Here is an 18,641-nt window from a genome sequence, read left to right on the forward strand (position 1 = left end):
GAAATGGAGAATGATGTAAACTTGTTCTGTTGGTGGTTGTGCTGTCAGCCCTGCAGCTTGGTGAGGTTGTGTGTTTGTTTCTCACGGCACTGAGTCACCGTTACTCTGAGTGGGCAGGGTGAATGGGCAATAGCATGGAGTTGTCAAGATGGCATTCGGTGCCCAAAACTATTTTTAATTGTTAGTCACAGTGCCACCCAACGGGCTCGCTCAGCAACGCTCGGTCGGCTTTTGAGAGCACTCGCACAGAGAAGATACAGAATTTTTTGTAAATTAATATTTGTATGAGGTTTCTTGGATGCTGGTTTAATCAGCTTTTGCATGTTGAACTGAGGAGGTGCATATAAACATGGAGCTAATGAATAATACACAGAGAGTAATTGCTGTGCTCTGGGAAAGCTTTAAATCCACGCTGTTTGCTGTATTGGTGCAAGTACTCCTTGGGCGGTCTGACTGTGATGGTGGCGTGAGGTTAGGTTTCAAATTAAGGTCTTTAAAACGTTCCTGCAGAGAAATCGGCTTTCAGAGCTTTCTGGAGCATGAAGGCAGTGGTGCTATCCAGGACGCAGCGCTGACGTTGCCGTGTCGGGTGTCATCCAAAGGTTTCATTCACATCACTTACGCAGTCCTCAGCAGTACGGCTCTTTCAGAAGTGGCCTCTGCAGGGTTTCTGCAGCCATGGCTTCTCGTGTCGGTCTCGAGCTTTCCGCTTCGCCTCTTTTGATCTTTGAATGCCTCCCCAGTTGCTTTAATTGGGGTTTGTGAAACAATGACTGAAATTAAATCAGCCTATAACTTTTGAAGCCTTCAACTGTTTCCATGTTTTGGGGGTCATATAACAAGCCCCAAGGCCTTTCTAGCTGCTCCTTGGGTGTTTTGGCAAAAGCACTCCCTGTAGAGCAGTACCAATGCTTTCGGAGATCTGGGCAAGGAGGAGAAGTCAACTGATTTCTCCAGCTTGGGTCAGCCAGCCCGTTTCCCAGAGCTTTCTAAAGTGCTCGTGGCTGGCTGTGGCTTGCCCCAGTAGCTGTGGCAGGGGGTATTTGAGCAGGGGATTGGGCCAGGTGGTCTCTAGAGACCTTGTTCCAACTTAAATTTCTCTCCGTAATTCTAGTAACGTTGGGAGACTTTGAGTCTGAGTTAGCTTTGTTGCTGGGAACCGCTGCTTTGTATGCCAGTGATGGGATTTGAGGGTAGCTGTGCAGTGTTTATATATAAAGGGCTTTCGTGCTCAGTGCATTCATTTCGAGGTTTGATTTCCTAAATGCTGAACCTCTGCAGTAGAGGATGGTGGCACCTCTGCAGCTCCTTTGTGCAAAAGGCACGTCTTGCCGTTTGTCTAACCCAGAGCCGTGCAGGTCAGCGAGTCTCCTATGAAATGAAGGAAGTTGTAGCCATTCATCTTTCAGCCTAATGGACCACAGAAATTACAAGCTGTAGCATGCAGCTTAATCTTGCCACAAGGCAGAGTGCTGCATACTTTGCCTTCAATTTATGCATGCCGTGCCTTTTTATTAAATGTAAAAGAGCAGTTGACAGGATTTCTCCAGAGGACTTGCTTTGGCTATACCTGGTAGATAGCCAGCGCATTTCAATATATAGTAAAATGAATGATGGTGGTTTCTTTACCATTCATAACAACCACCTTTGAAATTTGAGGATAGAGTTATGGATTATCCTCTGTGTGTCAAGCAGCAGAGGAGAGCGAGACGGCTATTTTGGTTTTAACCCTGCAGACGACGCACTTCTTGAAGTATTTCCGTTGCCATTCTGAGATGCAGTAAGGGCCGGAGCAGCGGTTGCGCATCTGTGCTTGGTCAGGCCTTCACCAAGGGATGGCTCTTTGCCGCTTTCTTTTCTCTGTTCCTCCTTGTATTATAACTTTGAATTGTCTCTCTGTTGTTGCAGTGTGCAGAGGAGTGAATGCCCCATGTTGTGTTAGTGCCTGTCTGCCATGCTGGCCTGTCTGCCAGGACCAGGTGACCTCTCCTTTCAGCTTCTTTCTTACACGCAGATGAACACTGGACTTCAGAAATGTGAGTGACGTTTTGTCTGCAGGATGTGGTTAACTGTTAAATCTGGCTCTGGTACAGCTGTGACATAAACGTTTAGGATACAGTGGAAAAACTATTTAATGTTAGTCTTTCTTTTGTTATGCCTTCAAGGCATCCATCAATAATGGCTCTGAGAAATCGCTGTGGAGGTTCACGTGTGTGCAGCAAGCTCTCCCCCCTTCCTGGCTTTATAAAGGTTAATTTTAACCACAGCAAGATGAAATGCAAGTGAGGTTTCTGTGAGATTCGTGCCTCTTTGCTGAAAACATTTTGTGCTAAAAGTGTGCCAGCTGACTTGCTTCTTAACACAACTTTTTCCTGACTCCTTTTCACTTCCATTTGTTTAATTACTTACTCCTAGACACCAATAGAAGTTGGATCAGGCTAATGCAAACCTTTTGAGGTCAGCAGCTCTGTTGTTCTACATACCTGGGGCATATACTGCAAATAATAGTGATCTAGCCCAAATTACTAAAGTTCAAAGTTTCCATCTTCCTTCTGATGTCTCTTTGGTGCCTCTGAAAATATGTCTGCAGAGTACTCTGGTAATTCTTTTTTGATAACTTCAGTCATTTTTTTGATAGCTGTGCTAGTATTTTTAAGAACAACTTATGCTTGGGAATGTAAGTTTACTGGCTACAGATTTTTTTAAATCTTACTTTGTCTCTCCTCTTTATCACTGAAGTTGCACATTGATTGTTCAGCTGAAATTACAGAAATACCAAAGTTTCTACGTTAAGATCTGTGTACTTGGTTCTTAGGGCTGTGACCTGTCTCTTGTATTTGAAAGGTGCATTGGGAGATCTCCGTACCCTCAGTTTGCTGGTGGACTCGTTGCTCTTTAAAACAAAGTAATTTACAGTCCAGTTGTAGCTAACTTGTTAATACATTAAGGCTTGTGATGCTACTGAAAATAGGTAAGAGAATTTTGCAATTAAGGGTGACATGCTCAAAGTCCTGGTCCCGCCAGAAGTGGATGACACTGTTCACGTACACACATGTGCTCCCCCACAGCACTTGCATAGCATTTATGCTAACTCCACAGGCTTGGTAATTGTAATGACACTTTCGACAATAGTAGAAATCTTTTCTCACAGAAGGACTTCCTTAGATGGCATGAAACCAGGCATTCCTCTCCTTTCTCTTTTCCATTTCCAGTTCAAGCTTTGCTGACCAAAACATGCTTATTCAAAAGATAGGTTGTTGTGGTGAGAACGTGCCTGAGTCCTTGCATTATGTGAAGTTTCTTTGGTGGATTGAAAAGCTTAGTTCTGAAAGCAAATTGTTGAGGTTCATGTGAGGGTAGCTGTGCATAAATCAGGTATTTGCTAATAACACATTTACGAGGCAACATGCTGGTATGTGGGCAGTTTCTTAACCTGATAGTACCTGATGCTGTTTCTGAGAACTGCTTATCCCTGTGCTGAAAAGAATTGCTGTATCCTGCTTACTGAAGAGCTCCGGGTACTGCGTTTAAAAGAATTGAGGACATAAAGTAGCTGGCAGGCACTGGCTGGCAGTGGTAGCGCTCAGCTGTTCCAGTTTGTTCTGATTTATATGGAAAATGAAACTGCTCGTACAGACCTTGCTCACCCCTGCTGCAGATGTGTGTAAGATTAATTGGTGCATTTCTCTCCATGCTGTATATGCACAAGTAGTCTAGCCCCTGGCCAAAGGAAAGCTGACTTAATGAGCATTTTTAATGAACGGTGACTTGTGACTTTTGATGGGGGGTTGGAAGCAGTCTTTAATAATAGTGCTCTTGCTTTTATAAAAGACACAGAACTCCACATGACAGCCTTTATTCAGACTTAGAGTGTTTGTATTAGTAATTTTTTAAGTGTAGTTTTCTGGATCAGGCTTTTTATTAATGCTTTAAAATCCACATTAGCTCAATTATCTTTTTTTTATTATTATTATTATTTCACTTTCAGGTAAGAGGCTTTTTTCTTAAAGGTGGTCTGTGCAAGTAGGAGTTTTGTGGATTAATATGCACATATTTTTTCCTTTAGAAACTAATCACTACAGGACTTCCAATTTCAGTGTTTTTCTTTGAATTCCAGCCTGCATCACAGGAAAGGCTAATCCTGAAATTCATCCCTATCCACGCAGGGGATTTCTCACTGACTCCGTATTGATATTCTCTCCTTCCTCCCAGTAACTCCAGTATAAACCTGACCAGTCAGTCAGGATACTTGAGGCAAGACTGTTGAGGCAGTGTCTATAGCTGCTGTCGGACATAGCAGCAGTGCTACAAGGCCTGGGAGAAAAAGGATGATTTTTCATGACAGTGGTGCAAAGTCAAGGTGAAAGGTGCTTCTTAGAGAGCTTTTGTTGGGGGGCAGGGGGAACAAAAGAGCGAAGAGCAGGTTGGGACTGAATATAGGGTCATCAGCTAAATTGAGTCCTTTCTAGGGGTGAGGGCTCTTTCTGTAAAGCCTGTAGAGAAACTGCTGCAATTGAGATTTTTATGCAGAAGATGGGCACAGCTGTTTTTCGCCTGTCCCAACACAGATGCTCTCATTAGGGTAGGAATCCTGAAGGCCTGTTTTTATTTTGTTTAATGTTAATGAAGATTTAACCGTAGGCAGTTTTAAAAGCAGTGGGTTTTAAAGCCTTAACGTGAAATGCACTTAAAAGATGTTACATTACTGCTGAGGTGAGGCAGAGAAATATATCTCATTTCATGATAAAAATAGCTCCAGCGGTGAGACGCGCACAGGAATGTGACCAGATGAATTGGTTGCCACGGGATTAGCGGGAGTGTGAACTTGCAGCTCACCAATTTATTGGGGTAATTGCTCATATGCACAGCTTTACCTTACAGTAAACATGAAATAATTACTTTTCAACAAAAGTATTCAGCCTTGCATTTACCATTAGGTAGCTTTGTGGAGCTCATCCCATTGTTTTCTTAATGTAGCTTGTTCATCTGCCTCATCATTTTATGGCCTGATCCAGAATTCTTGCAGTTGCACACAAATGATGAGCGTATTCCAATACCAGCATTTTCTTTCAGTCTACTCAAGCTGCTTTTCCATTCACTTAGTTACCAGACCTAATTGTTCTTTACTGGTTTGTAGGATATTTGTATGGGATATTCAGACTCTTGCTCGCCCCGTAGTGCCCTTCTCCTTTCTCCTAATTTTTTGGTGCCTTAATTATTACAGTCATCGAATCTTGCCTATGGAACTACTAGCAAAGTGCATTTTAAGCAGCACATTGGGACGCTCAGAAATATATCAGCTTCAGGCCTAAGTAGAATGGCTGAGTTAGTCCATAGTAAAAGGAGCGTAATCTTAGTGGTACGCAAAACAGGTGCTGTTTGAAATGGTGGTTCATTTCAGAAGATCCTGTCCAAGGGATTTAAAAGATGGTTTACCATTTGGTGGGATGACAAACTTGATGATGTTGGTGCGTCATTTAAGTTTAACTGAGGGGTTATTTTCTCTCGTCAGAGGAAGGAGTTCTTCCATATTCGGGATTACAGAGGTGTTGTAACCGATAGCTGCAGCCTGTTCAAACATTGGTGTCTTAGCTGCTTTCTAAAAGCTTCCATCGCAGTTCCTGTATAACAGAAAAATAGATGCTTGGGTAAAAGAATATTTAGTGTATCTGTTCAGTGTTTATATTTACCACCTAATTTGCTGATATACTTATAGAAATGGAAACCAGCTTGGGAAATTTTGAAGGTAACAGTGTCTTAAAGTATCTACTTAATTTTCCATCTGAAAGTAAAAGCTTTATGTGACAATGGCTGTAAGGATAACATAAACGGTAATACAGACAGCTGTGGGTTCCTTTGTCCATAGTTGATGGTTCTTCTCTGATTCATGGTGAGTTGCAAGGGTCATCTCTTGGGGAAGAAACAGAATTTAATGAGTGTGGGCAATGCTAAAAATAAAGATTGGGATTTCATGAAGGCCTTGGCTGTTGAGGCAAGGTAGTACTGGCAAATGCCATTCAGAGGCTCTTCTTTCCATTAGGAGCATAGCAGCTCACTCAGAAGGACAGATACAAACCACCTGCCTGCAGCAGGAGGTACAGGGATGTGAAAAGAGGATGTTCGGGTTAATATCAAATGAGCATTTCCTTTGATTAAGAGAAAGGGTGGTACGTGTCAGTGTTTGGACAGCACAGGGAGTAAGAGTAGAAGCAGTGCCGTGGTACATGCTGTGCTAGAGATGCAAGACAACCTGCTTGCAAAGCTGTGTATTTCACAAAAGATATTTTTAATATTTCTATAATTATCCTTTCTTTTGGTATCCATCCTATTTTCCATTTTCTGACCCTTACTTTCTGAAAGTGAGTGCTCTTAGAGCAGTGCTGCTGTCCCTCACTTGTAAAGACTGGAAGCTGCAGGATGCAAAGAGAGAGGGAAGGCTGGTACTCGTGTATTCAGGAGTCTTTTGGAGGCAATTTGCTTAGAAGAAGCAGAGGTGGATTTTCAAGAGGAAGGGCTGTTTGCCTGGGAGTATCAAGCTCTTTGGAGCATTAGATTCCTTGGGTCAGAGGACCAGATGTGGGGCTGGGGTGCTCTTGGGCTCTGGAGGAGCTGGCTGCTGCATTTCCCAGTCTTTCAGCACAGCAGCAGATGGCATGGGGATGCTGAAAATTTCATTGAAAAGGATGGGCGTTTTTTTCCAGTAAACTGTTTGCAAGGGGCGGGGGGGGGAATTAAGCAACAGCAAAATCGGATTGTCAAAGCTGCAAGCCATTATTTGAAGATTATAAAATCACTTCTAAAGCAGTAGTCCCATAGGAGTTAAGCAGCAGAGCTGTGGTAGGGGAACGGCCCAACTCTCTGCTTGGAATATGATTGTAGTGAGAGAGGCACAGACATTTCCCTAGATTTCTGAAGTTCTTTCCAGAAGCAGTTTGAGCTTGTGGGCAAGGTAGGTATCTGGTGAATTGGAGTAAGTGAAACCACACTCCTGTCTCCAGAAGTCTTTTGTCTGTGTCTGGGGAGTAACATGTTTTTAGTCTTGTGAGGTAATCACATAATTTTTCTGTGTGATACAAGGATGCAGTCCTTAGCAAGGTGCCACACTGAAAATTCAGCTGAAGAAATAATTGCAAGCAGTAAAATAATGCACATGTAGCCTCCTTCCATTTACTGAACTTGGACTGACAAGGGCTTCCTAATGGACAAAAAGACACTCAAAGTGCTTTCAGATGTCAGCATCTAGAAAAGAACTCAGATGTAAACGGAGGCTTGAGCTGAAGTGCTTTGTATGTGTATTGGGTTTGCGTGGCAAGGTTGGGGGGGGGCGGTTTGCTACAGGGGTGGCTTCTGTGGGAAGCTGCTAGAAGCTTCCTCTGTGTCTGATAGAGCCAATGCCAGCCAGTTCCAAGACGGACCCACTGCTGGCCAAGGCCATCAGCGACGGTTGTAGTGCCTCTGGAATAACATATTTAAGAAGGGGAAAAAAACCTGCGCAATTGCAGCTGGAGAGAGAAGTAAGAATATGTGAGAGCACCAGCCCTGCAGACACTAAGGTCAGTGAAGAAGGAGGGGCAGGAGGTGCTCCAGGTGCCAGAGCAGAGATTCCCCTGCAGCCTGTGGGGAAGACCATGGTGAGGCAGGCTGTCCCCCTGCAGCCCAGGGAGGTCCACGGTGGAGCAGATCTCCACCTGCAGCCCGGGGAGGACCCCACACTGGAGCAGGTGGATGCCCGAAGGAGGCTGTGACCCTGTGGGAAGCCCGTGGTGGAGCAGGCTTCTGGCAGGACCTGTGACCCCATGGAGAGAGGAGCCCACTCTGGAGCAGGTTTGCTGGCAGGACTTGTGACCCCGCAGGGGACCCATGCTGGAGCAGTCTGTGCCTGAAGGACTGCAGCCTGTAGAAGGGACACACGCTGGAGCAGTTCATGAAGAACTGCAGCCCACGGAAAGGACTCATGTTGGAGAAGTTCGTGAAGGACTGTCTCCTGTGGGAGGGACCCCACGCCAGAGCAGGGGAAGAGTGAGGAGTCCTCCCCCTGAGGAGGAAGGAGTGGCACAGACAACGTGTGACAAACTGACCGCAACCCCCATTTCCCATCCCCCTGTGCTGCTTGGGGGGGAGGAGGTAGAGAAAAATCAGGAGTGAAGTTGAGCCCAGGGAGAAGGGAGAGGTGTGGGGCAGATGTTTTAAGATTTGGTTTTATTTCTTATTATCCTACTCTGATTTTGATGGGGAAATTAGTTTAATGTATTACCAAAGTCAAGTCTGTTTTGCCCGTGACAGTAATTGGTGAGTGATCTCTCCCTGTCCTTATCTCAACCTACGAGCCTTTCATTATATTTTCTCTCTCCTGTCCCTCTGAGGAGGGGGAGTGATAGAGTGGCTTTGGTGGGCACCTGGTGTCCAGCCAGGGTCGACCCATCACAGTATGGTTCCCACCTCAGCTTTACATGGGTTTAATGTTTAATTCATAACTTTCTGATTTTGAATTACGAGATAAAGATACTGAGAATGGCTTGAAGAACCATAGGGAGGCAGCCTCAAATTGAGAGAATAGAAACTAGCCCACCACTGCAAGCCATAAGAAATATTTCAAGCTGGAGACAGTCTGATGTTTATAGCATGTTACCTGTTTTTCTCCAACTGTAAACATACTCTGATGAAAACAGTGGTTTTGTTTTGCTCCCCTAGGCAGGTCTTGCCTTAAGCTGAACTGGGGGTTGTGTTGGTCACCAGGTAATAAAGGGAATGAGGTATCTGGTACATGGTCTGCTGGTCTGGGAAGATGAAGTTCTTGCCTCTTGATTCCTTGGAGATTTTCTACCCTTGTTGTGCAACTGTATTGCCCTGGGGTTGATCCCTTGCTTACCAGAATCAGTATTGACGAATTTCCTTTCTCCGCAGGGGACACTACACAGAAAATGAGATCTGCACAGTATCCTACCCCAGCAGAATTGGATGCTTATGCTAAGAAGGTCGCCAACAATCCACTGACTATAAAAATTTTTCCAAACAGTGTCAAGGTTCCCCAGAGGAAACACATACGCCGTACTGTGAACGGACTTGATACTTCGGGCCAGAGGTACAGTCCCTACCCATCTCAGGCCACCACAAAAACAGGCCTCCTGGCGATAGTCAAATCTCCAGCAAAAGGAATTATCAAAGACTTTGACGGGACACGCACGCGTCTGCTGCCAGAAGCGATGATGAATCCCCCTTCCACACCATACGTTGCACCTAGCACTTTAACCCACCCCCAGGCGCTTGCTCGCCAGCAGGCTCTCCAGCATGCACAGACTTTGCCGCACCCCCAGAGTATACCGCAGCCACAGACTTTGCAGCACCCTCAGGGTATACCACAGCCACAAAGCTTACCGCACCCTCAGGGGATACCGCAGCCGCAGACGCTGCCGCACCCTCAGAATATGCAGCAGCCGCAGGGCTTGCAGCATCCTCAGACCATGGCACACCAGACTCTGCAGCACCCCCCAAATCCTTTGCTGCAGCCAGGTTTACATGGAAGCAGAAAGATGCCGGATGCAGATGCGCCGCCGAATGTGACCGTGTCTACCTCAACCATTCCCCTCTCTATGGCTGCCACCCTGCAGCAGAACCAGCCACCGGACCTGAGCAGCATTGTGCACCAGATTAACCAGTTCTGCCAGGCCAGAGCTGGCATTAGCACTACCTCAGTATGTGAGGGACAGATTGCAAACCCCAGCCCTATAAGTCGCAACCTGCTTATCAATGCAAGTACCAGGGTATCTACTCACAATGTCCCTACACCCATGCCTTCCTGTGTAGTAAACCCTGTAGATCATGCTGCTGCTGCTATTCCTCCTGCCTCTGTTAATGTGCCCATGGTGAATATTAACAGGGTGCCGCCCGCGTACCAGAACGAAATCAAATCGGTTGCGTGGAACCAGCACCAGCTTGCACATCTGCAGCAAATGTGTGGGGATGCTGCTGGGCCTGCTGGACTCGCAGGGAAGCACCCTCAGAGAGAGATCGCAGGGCAGAGTTTTCCTGGCAAAACTTCAAACTACCCTCAAGAACTGTGCATGGGCCAGTCGTTCAGCTTGAAGCCCCCCATCGAGAAGCCCACGCCTTCTCCACCTGTGAATGGGTTGCAGGGACCCTTGCCATATACCAATGGGCACTATTTCCAGCCCATCTGGAATAACATTCTGCCCACACCCAACAGTGACAGCTCTGGGTCCCAGGACCTCGCCATGCCTTTCCATGGGGGACAGCCAGCAGGAGCACCGCTAGATTGTGCAGGAGGAACTCATTACAGAGCTGGAGCTGGCCCATCCAGCCAGAATAATGTGATGCAGACCATGGATTACCTAAGCGGGGACTTCCAGCAGTCCTGCTTCAGAGATCAGAGCATGGCTGTGCTGGGAAAAGTCCATCGGCCTCCCATGAACCGAGCACCTGAACCATCCGATAGTCGAAATCTTCATATTCAACACCCAGGGTATAGATAGGCTGCAGTCACTTTCACAGACAAAAATTATAGGTTTAGTCTTAATTTTAATTAATAAGCAAGGCATTTTTAACTTGCAAACTTGTGTGATCATTATAGTAACCATTGGAAGAAGACATACTGTATATTTAAAAGCTTTGCTTACATGTTATCTATCTCCTTTATGCATCAAATATTTAACATGCCTTTTGTGTCAAAGAATTTCATTACACTACTTCACGCCACAGCTGTTTTCCTCACCACAGAATCCCCTTTGTGCAGCTTTTGCCTTCTGCTTAGTAGCTCCTTGCTGGACTGATGTTGAGTTGCTGCAGGGTTTTGCAGTTGCATCTGTTCCCTAGCTCCGTCAAGAGCGAGGTAGCGTAGCTGCTTAAATTTCCATCTCAATTTCCTCTGAAGATTAAAAGTAACAGAATTTGTCAGGAAGCAGGGCTTATTTTCAACTCGAAAGCCCATTTCATTAATGCATTAAACATTGACCATTTGCACTGTCTAGAGGCCTATTTAATTGAAAAAGAAGCCTACATTTGAAAAGAGCTAGCTAGGGGTATGTATTTAGGCATTAATATAGGAAGAAGCTTTTTAGCTGTTTCTTGCCGAGACACCTGCATTCATTGTTTAGACTTTGTCCAAAGTCAAAAGTCTCTGGCAGATTTTTCTGACACTTTCGTTTTGCGGACAGGGTATGGAGGAGGGGGGAATGGCAGTTTTGGGACGTAGGCAGCATAGCTGCCATAGGTAACTGCCTTTTTTCTGCATCATATTTCCCTTCCCCGCTCCCCTTTCGCCAGCGTTAAGAGCTAAGTTTGTCTGAACCCCTTGCTGCTAGGAGTCTGGCCGTCCTGATGTGAAAGGAATCCAGACCCACTGACAACTCCAAAAAGGGTTCAGCCGCCTCTCCAGTAGCTAGAATTAATTTGGGGGCGAGGAAATGTAACTCGAGCTCGTCTCCGGTGCAGTGAGCGGGTGTGCGGGACGTCGTGCCATGGTCCCATTGTGGCAGCAGTACTGCTGAGATGGGAGGCGGTCAATCTGAAGCAAAGCTCCCGCTCGCAAGCCGCTGTGGGACCGATGGTCCTGTATTCCTCGCGCATCAAAATGCCACGGCAGATTTAATGGAACAATCCTCCTCTCTGGGAATTAGTGAAGCTATTTATAACATCCCTTTTTCCCAGAGTCTCGGTGCCTAACTCCTTCTGTTCCTTTCCCATGTCACTTCCAGCAGCTAGTCGAGTCAGTGACCATAAGACACTAACTACTGGGTAACCTCAGCATCTTGTTCTCCTCAGTGTACCAAAACATACCTTTCCTTTCTAACAGCCGAATTTGTTGTAAGTAGAAAATTTCTCATCTCTGTTAATGAGACTAATACTTGAACATAATGATCACAATCAAGTTTGGAAATTAAAAAAATAATAATAAAAAAATAAATGCATTGATTCTTTATATGTACACTGGCTAAAAATATTGCTCTACACTGTAACTTTTAAGTGTAATATTTCTGTATGAATGTCGCCTGGTAGTGTGGGTTTGAGTAGCATTGTGTATGGGTGAACCCACTGGCCTCCGCCATCCACTGGCCTCCCTCACAGCCCTTTGAAAAACAAAGCCTTAAGTATTTGCTCCTTGAACTTTCCTTAACGAGCATGGTTTAAAATCTTAAGACATCATACAAAATTAAAAAAAAAAAAAAAATAACAAGTTTTGAAGTGACGTCATAGTTGGCTAGAGATTCTTAAAAGTTTTTCGTAAATGGAAAAATTAGAACACATTTATTTGTATTTTTTTAATTTAGACGTGTAGTCCTGGGCTGTAACAAATATTTAGGTTTCAAAGCTTAGCAGAGTACGTTTTCTGACTCCTTGCGTAAGTTAGTACACTTATATCATGTCATTATTTAAATTCTTTTAAGTGTACTATAAACCGTTCTTTAGTGGTAACTCTTTAGCAAAGTTAAGCAATTTGACTAAAGACGGATTAAATTATGTGTTGGCTTGTGTTGCCTTATATTTAAAAAGGAAAAATTGCCTGATTGTGTTATGCCAAATGATAGCAACATGAAGTCCTAATTTATTGTTTATAATCGTATTCCTGCAGTCTTTGTGAAAACTGGTAAATATACATCTATGAAAGAACTAAAATCCTGAGGCTTTTCATGCAATATTTTTCTGAATACATTATATTGGAAGCCAAGGTTCGAGTCTGAAGCTGCTTCCCTTACAGTCTCCCCGCCGTCTTCCCCATTCTACTCCCCCAAATCGATCTAGGGCTGTGCTATGACTTAACCTTTCCTGCCGAGTTAGTTACTGTAAGGTGTTCTGCTACCTGAATACATACCTTTTTACTAAATAAAATATTGGCATCTCCTCTGTTCAGTAGCCTGCTACAAATCTCAACCCAGACTGTTATTAAAAGCTAATTTTTTCCTCCTGCTCTTCTCCTGAGAGAGAGACTGAGTCGAGTCCCCCGTTGGGGTGTTTGTGGAAGTGGTGTCGATGCCTGGGAGGTGTTTGTGTTAGCGATGGCAGCACTCTGCGAGTTGTCAGGGATTGTTCTGCACGGGCGGTCACAGGTAGAGCCATGACCTCTGAGGCTTTGCCCCGGTACAGCAGGACCGGGAAGCAAAAACACTCCCGAGACTCACCCAGGTAGGACATTGCCTGAAAAATAGGAATCATTTTACTATTAAAATATACTGAAATATTTCCTTTTGTTCTAGGAGTGAAATTTTTCTTTAAACCAACCCTTTTCATTTCTGCAGCAGCCTGTTGCTGACGGGCTCTCCTTCGTTCTCCTTCCCCACTACATCTTCTGTAAGGAGAAATGCAGACACTGGCCTGCCTCATTCCCAGGTACAGCTTTAGAGAGCAAACACTGAATACGCTGCGTGGGCATCCAGATGTGGCACTCTTGTTCACCAAGGTGACAAAGGGAAGAGCAGACGAGGCGCAAGCCAGAGGCCGGTGCTCCGGTGTATAGTAGGAGGTGTGCTCTCCTGGAACTGGTTTTCCCCACGCTGTTTTATTTCTGCCCGGTGCAGAAATAAGAGTAACCTAAAGGCCAGGGGCACGCGTTTGCCCTGAGCTCTCCCCGGGACCCCAACGCAGATGGTTGCCTGCCTTTGGGGTTCGTACTGCTGCTCCTGTCGCAGGGCTTGCCTTGCCTTTCTGTCTGTCTGTCCGTCTGTGGGTCAGTGCCTTCCTGATCGCTGACTCCAGCGCAAGGCTTCAGTTCCCCTGATGGAGCCTCGGTACTTGCAGGTGACGGTTCTGCTCCTTGAGGAAAGAGTAAGGTATTTTCAGATGTTTTCCTGAACTATTTACGCTGCCTCACCAGCACTGAAATCTGTCCCCTTTACAGTACCACACTGATTTAGCAGAATATCGTTATTCCGATGGTTCCTGGCAACTCCCTTGCCAGCTGGAGGTGGACATTAGATAGATCCTAGGAGAGAGAAACATGAAAAGTGGTGTAAACCCTTCCACAAGGAAGCTTCCATCTCTGACATGTCTTGTTGTTCCAGCAGAAGCTTTGAAGCTGTTAAATCATAAGCCCAGTTTGTTACAGCCCAAAGTTAACATTTTATAAAGACACTTTTGAATTTTCTTTAAGCTTATGATGTGAAAGATGTCTCAGTGGGACTCGGCCGCTCCCGTAGAAACCAAACAGAAATGTTTGCTGGGGCTCACTGGGGAGAGAACTGGGAATTGCTGCTGTATTTCATTAAACCACAGACTGATGATAAACACTGCTGCTTATGTGCTACGGGTATGAACTAGAATTTTTTTTTTTTTATTATTTTTTTTGTCCGCAGGAAAAATAAAAAGCAAAAAAAAAGAGTGAAAGAGCGACCTGGTCCCTCTGCCCCTTCTGCTGGTTTTATGCAGTGTGAGTGTGTGGCTTGTGTGGCCGTGGTCAGCAGCACGGGGAGCCACGGGCAGCATGGGGTGGGTGCTTGTCCCAAAGGGAATTTGGGGAAGGGTCTCCTTGGACTTCTGAGGTATGAAGGTGTCGGGCACAGCCTGGCTGCCCTTCTCCAATAAGAGCACCCAGAAGGTCTGGGAAAACAAACGAGAGACAAAATCTCAGAGCCAGAAAGGTGCTGAAATAATTATTAAAAAAAGGAGTCGTCGAGGAGGTGGTTTCAGTCCTGTCAAGGTGAACTCGGAGAGATGTTTGACGATGTCTGCAAGGGTTAGGGCTGTCCTGCGCCCTAAAGGTCTGCTTTGCCTGGCCAGGATGGAAACATCCTGGGGAGACGTAGGGCTGCTCCAAAAGCTGGACCTGGAAGGTTCCCTAGAAAGTACTGACTGCCCTGCAAATTGCTGACCTAATAGTGTGTAATAAACTCTTGAGTTTTGCTTATTAACGTAATACTAAATACAAAATTTTAAAGGGGATTCATAATATTTGTAGACCCCCTTCTGGAAGATAGGAGCTGTGAGGGTTTTCTCCCCTTTCCAGTGATCACACATCTAATTTAATCTGCATGCTTTCGTCTCTAAGAACGACACAACTCAAAACCCATCTCCTCTGCGCTCGCTGCAAACATCTGAGTGTCAAAATCCCTTGGATGGCAAACTGATACCTTTCATACTGTTTCCAGTGTTCCCCGGATACTTAGAAACATATTTGGTTCCCACATGCCTTTCCAGGAATTTGGGCTAAACCGGGCAGCTTAGCCCAGCTAAGCTTAGCTGGGAAGAGCTCTGTTTGCCCACAGGCACTGCCACGTCCCGGTTCCAGCATCCAGAAACGCCGTGCCGACAGCAGCCGCTCCGTCCATCCGCTCTGGGGAGACGGGGCTTCAGGATCCTCCTCTCCTTTGACTTGGCATTGCTGGAGCTCCTTCGGTATCTGGTTTCTTTATCTGTCCGTCCCCCCCAACAGGAGGAATCCCTTCTGCAAAGCTTCTTCAGGAGACTTTTACGTCGTCTTTGCAGCTAGTTAGACCTGTTTACTGGAGCGAAGATCTGGTGCGATAATGAGCCAGCGGGGACTTTGGCGTAAGCAGCTGCTGCCACCGCTGAGGAGTTACCTGCAGCCACAGCTAACTCACGCTGAAGGCTTCTGGCAGATGGCAGAGTAAGATCCAACCTTTTAAAACTTCTTCAGGGCCAAATAGGGGTTTCTTCCAAAAATTTAATTTCTGTGCTTGGACTTTTCCCCCCTACACTGAGCTAACCATACCCTGGTAGAGGGTGGGAGGATGCGAACGTTGAATTTGACCCAAAGTATGCAACGTGCCGAGGTGTTCTCTGCCAAAAACCAGCAGCACGTCATCTCGTGATGGAGGCCATTTGGAGAGGAGCAAAAAAAAATCAGAGCTGAAAGAAGTCCTGCTTGATGGGGGGGTCCTGGAGGGTCCACGGGGGGTGGAGGAGCCAAAGGAAAGGGGCACGTTGAAGTCAGGTCCTCGGGTCTTAGCTGGGGGGGGGGCTCGTGTTGGACATCCTCTAGCAAGAGCCGCTGTTCAGATGCTCTTCCAATGCTCAACAAGGCCAAATTGCAATAAAGTTACTGGAGTATTTTATCTAATTAGTTTAAGTTAATTTCAAGGCAATTGGGTACAAACCATTAATTCAGCTGGGATGGCTGCTAGCCTAAGAGATGCACTAAAATTGAAGCGGTGAAATCGCACCAAGATTTAAGTGGTCCCACCGTAAAAACCTTCTCCTTCACCCCCCTCAAACCCCCTCGGTCCTGGGGAGGCAAAGGGCTGGGGGAGGGAGGGGAGCCTGGCCAGGTTTTTAATAAAGGATGTGCAAAGCAAATTTGTCTTGCATTTTTCTCCTGATGAAATACTATGCCTGGTTTAGCTGTCTTGGCTAAGAAGCGTCAATAATCAGCACAAATCGGGGCTCTTACCACCTGAGCAGCGGATGAAATGGTTTTGCCAAAAATTCTCCCCGTCTACATCCCAAAGGTTTTGTAAGATGTTAAAAGGATTTGGTGTTTAATTAGATAAGGGCATCGCCAATGTGGTTGGGGATCTAAAACAAGCAAAGTCCAGCCCCTGCCCTCCAGCCTGGTGGGGGCTCCTCTCCCTCCTGTTATAGGGAATTTGATAACACTTTGCCCTATGGCTTGAGCATCTCATGAAATCTCGGCCAGTGTCCGAGCCCCGTTGGGCCGATGGAGCCGGGAGAAAGCTGGCAGGTTCTGAGCCTTTAGAATAAATCTTCAAAACCAACAAGTTTCCAGGAAGTTTATTTTTATACTAGATATTTGAAGCTAAATTTAGTAGCAAATCGATTTTTCTCCTTCTCCCCCATGAATATTAAGAGCATCACCTCCTGCTTCGCAATCCAAGTCTAGCAAGGGGTTTGCTCCCGGTTTTTATGCAAACACGGGAAGGTTAAGAGGTGCTTGATGCTCCGACTGACATTTCCAGCCAGGCACCGCACGGCGACGTGTGGCTCCGGTAAATGGAGCTGTCGTGCGGCGTTCATCGACGCAGGGTGGGTCTGGGCTGGCGTGCCGGCGCTGGGAGCTACTGGAGAGCGGCACCTGATGGCAAATTTCACATTTGTGATTGGAGAGGGAAAAAGAAAAAAGGAAAAAAACCAAACCAAACAAAAAAACCCCACCAAGCAGGGAAAGCAGAGGGTTGGCAATAGGTCCCTGGGCAGGGGACGAAGCAGCGCAGGGTCACCGACCCTGGCTCCCGGGGTTTGTTTTTCTTCTTGGCTTCCCGGCGCTGGGCTTTCACTGAGCACAGCCGGGAGCTGCCATGCAGGCTTTCACCAGCACCACTTCACCACAATAGCAGAAGCTTTTAGTTCATAAATAATCTATGGATTTTTTTTTTTTTTAAGATAACTGGTGTGCAACAAGAGGCTGCTGACACCCGGCTGTAGGGCCTGGCTATAGGAACAGGAGAGGTCCCATGCAGACTGTGTGTGCATGTGTATATACACACACCTCTGTATATAAAAATATGTAAATAAAATGTATATAATAAATATAAAAAAATAAAAAACATAAAATACATATAAATAAAAAGTACGCAGGACAGGCATTGGCTGATGCGCTTACCCTTAGCTAGCTCAGGCCATGTCAGTAACCCAGCGAAAAAGCAGGTTACAGCTCTGTAGGCGGAGAAGAAATAAGAAAAGGGAAAACGTGGGGTAGGGCAGCGGGGGTTGGCAGTGGCGAGTGCCATCTGTGGGGGCTGAAGCAGCCGCCGGGCCGTGGTTCTGCTCAGCCTTCCCCGGGGCTGAAGCCCCCCATCCGCCCCATCCCAGGGCTGGGTGTCCCCAAGCCGAGCGCAGCGCTGGGCGCCGGCACCAGCACCGGCACTGGGTGGCCCCAGGCAGCAGCGTGGGCTGACGCTGGGCAGTGGTGTAGGGCTTGTGTTGGGTACCAGTATGGGCAAAAACTGGGCATCAGCTGGGGCCAGCACTGGGCATCAGTACAGGCTGGCGGTGGGCACCAGTACAGGCTGGCATTCAGCACCAGTACAGGCTGACACTAGTCACGGAACTGAAGAGCATCAGGCACCAGTTTGGACTCGAGTGTGGGAATGGCAACGGCCACCAGTACAGCCTGGCATTGGGCACCAGTATAGGGTGGCACTGGGTGCCAGTGTGGACACCAGTATAGGCTGGCACTGAGCACCAGTACAGGCAACTACTGGGCATCAGGTGGGGCTGGCATTCAGCACCAGTACAGGCTGGCACTGGGCACCAGTACAAGCTGGCAAAGGGCACGAGACCAGGATGGCACTGGACACTAAAACTGGAGGCCATCAGGCACCAGTATGGATTTGCATTTGGCTCCAGTGTAAGACTGGCAATTGCCACCAGTACAGGTTGACACTGGGCACCAGTATGGGCTGGCAGCTCGCCCCATTCCCCAGGGCCCCCCAGTGCCACCCCAGCCCAGGGCATGTGCCACAACCCTGGGCAGCACCAGGCCACCCCCCCCCCACGCTGGGCTGGAACCCACCCGGGGGGGACATTCCTGGGGGGGACGGGGACACCCTGGCAGTGCTGCCCCCCCCCAGCCCAGCCCAGCCAGGGCCACAGGGTGCAGCTAATTAGGGGCTAATTGTGTTAAGCCTGGGCAGCACTAATGCAATTGCAGGATTAGCCTGCAGAGATGGCGACCCCCCCCGCATCGCTGCTGGGGTGATTGGGGGGGGACGACA

The 18,641-nt window shown here is 46.8% G+C and overlaps 1 protein-coding gene across 2 annotated transcripts in view; it reads left to right on the top strand.

Annotated features, from left to right (window-relative positions):
* Positions 1-15,784, top strand: part of FAM222B (family with sequence similarity 222 member B) — a 40,835-nt gene extending 25,051 nt beyond the window's left edge. The window contains exons 2-3 of one of the 2 annotated variants that reach the window (XM_069791210.1): positions 1,909-2,036; positions 8,905-15,784. In XM_069791210.1, coding sequence (XP_069647311.1) covers positions 1,955-2,036; positions 8,905-10,490 — 1,668 coding nt within the window. In that variant the 5' untranslated portion in view covers positions 1,909-1,954 and the 3' untranslated portion in view covers positions 10,491-15,784. The remainder of the gene's footprint in view (positions 1-1,908; positions 2,037-8,904) is intronic. The other variant, XM_069791212.1, reaches the window with a different exon arrangement.
* The last annotated feature ends 2,857 nt before the right edge of the window (positions 15,785-18,641 follow it).

This window comes from Haliaeetus albicilla, chromosome 9 (genome assembly GCF_947461875.1).
Source record: "Haliaeetus albicilla chromosome 9, bHalAlb1.1, whole genome shotgun sequence".
In the NCBI taxonomy this organism is placed as follows: Eukaryota; Metazoa; Chordata; class Aves; order Accipitriformes; family Accipitridae; genus Haliaeetus; species Haliaeetus albicilla.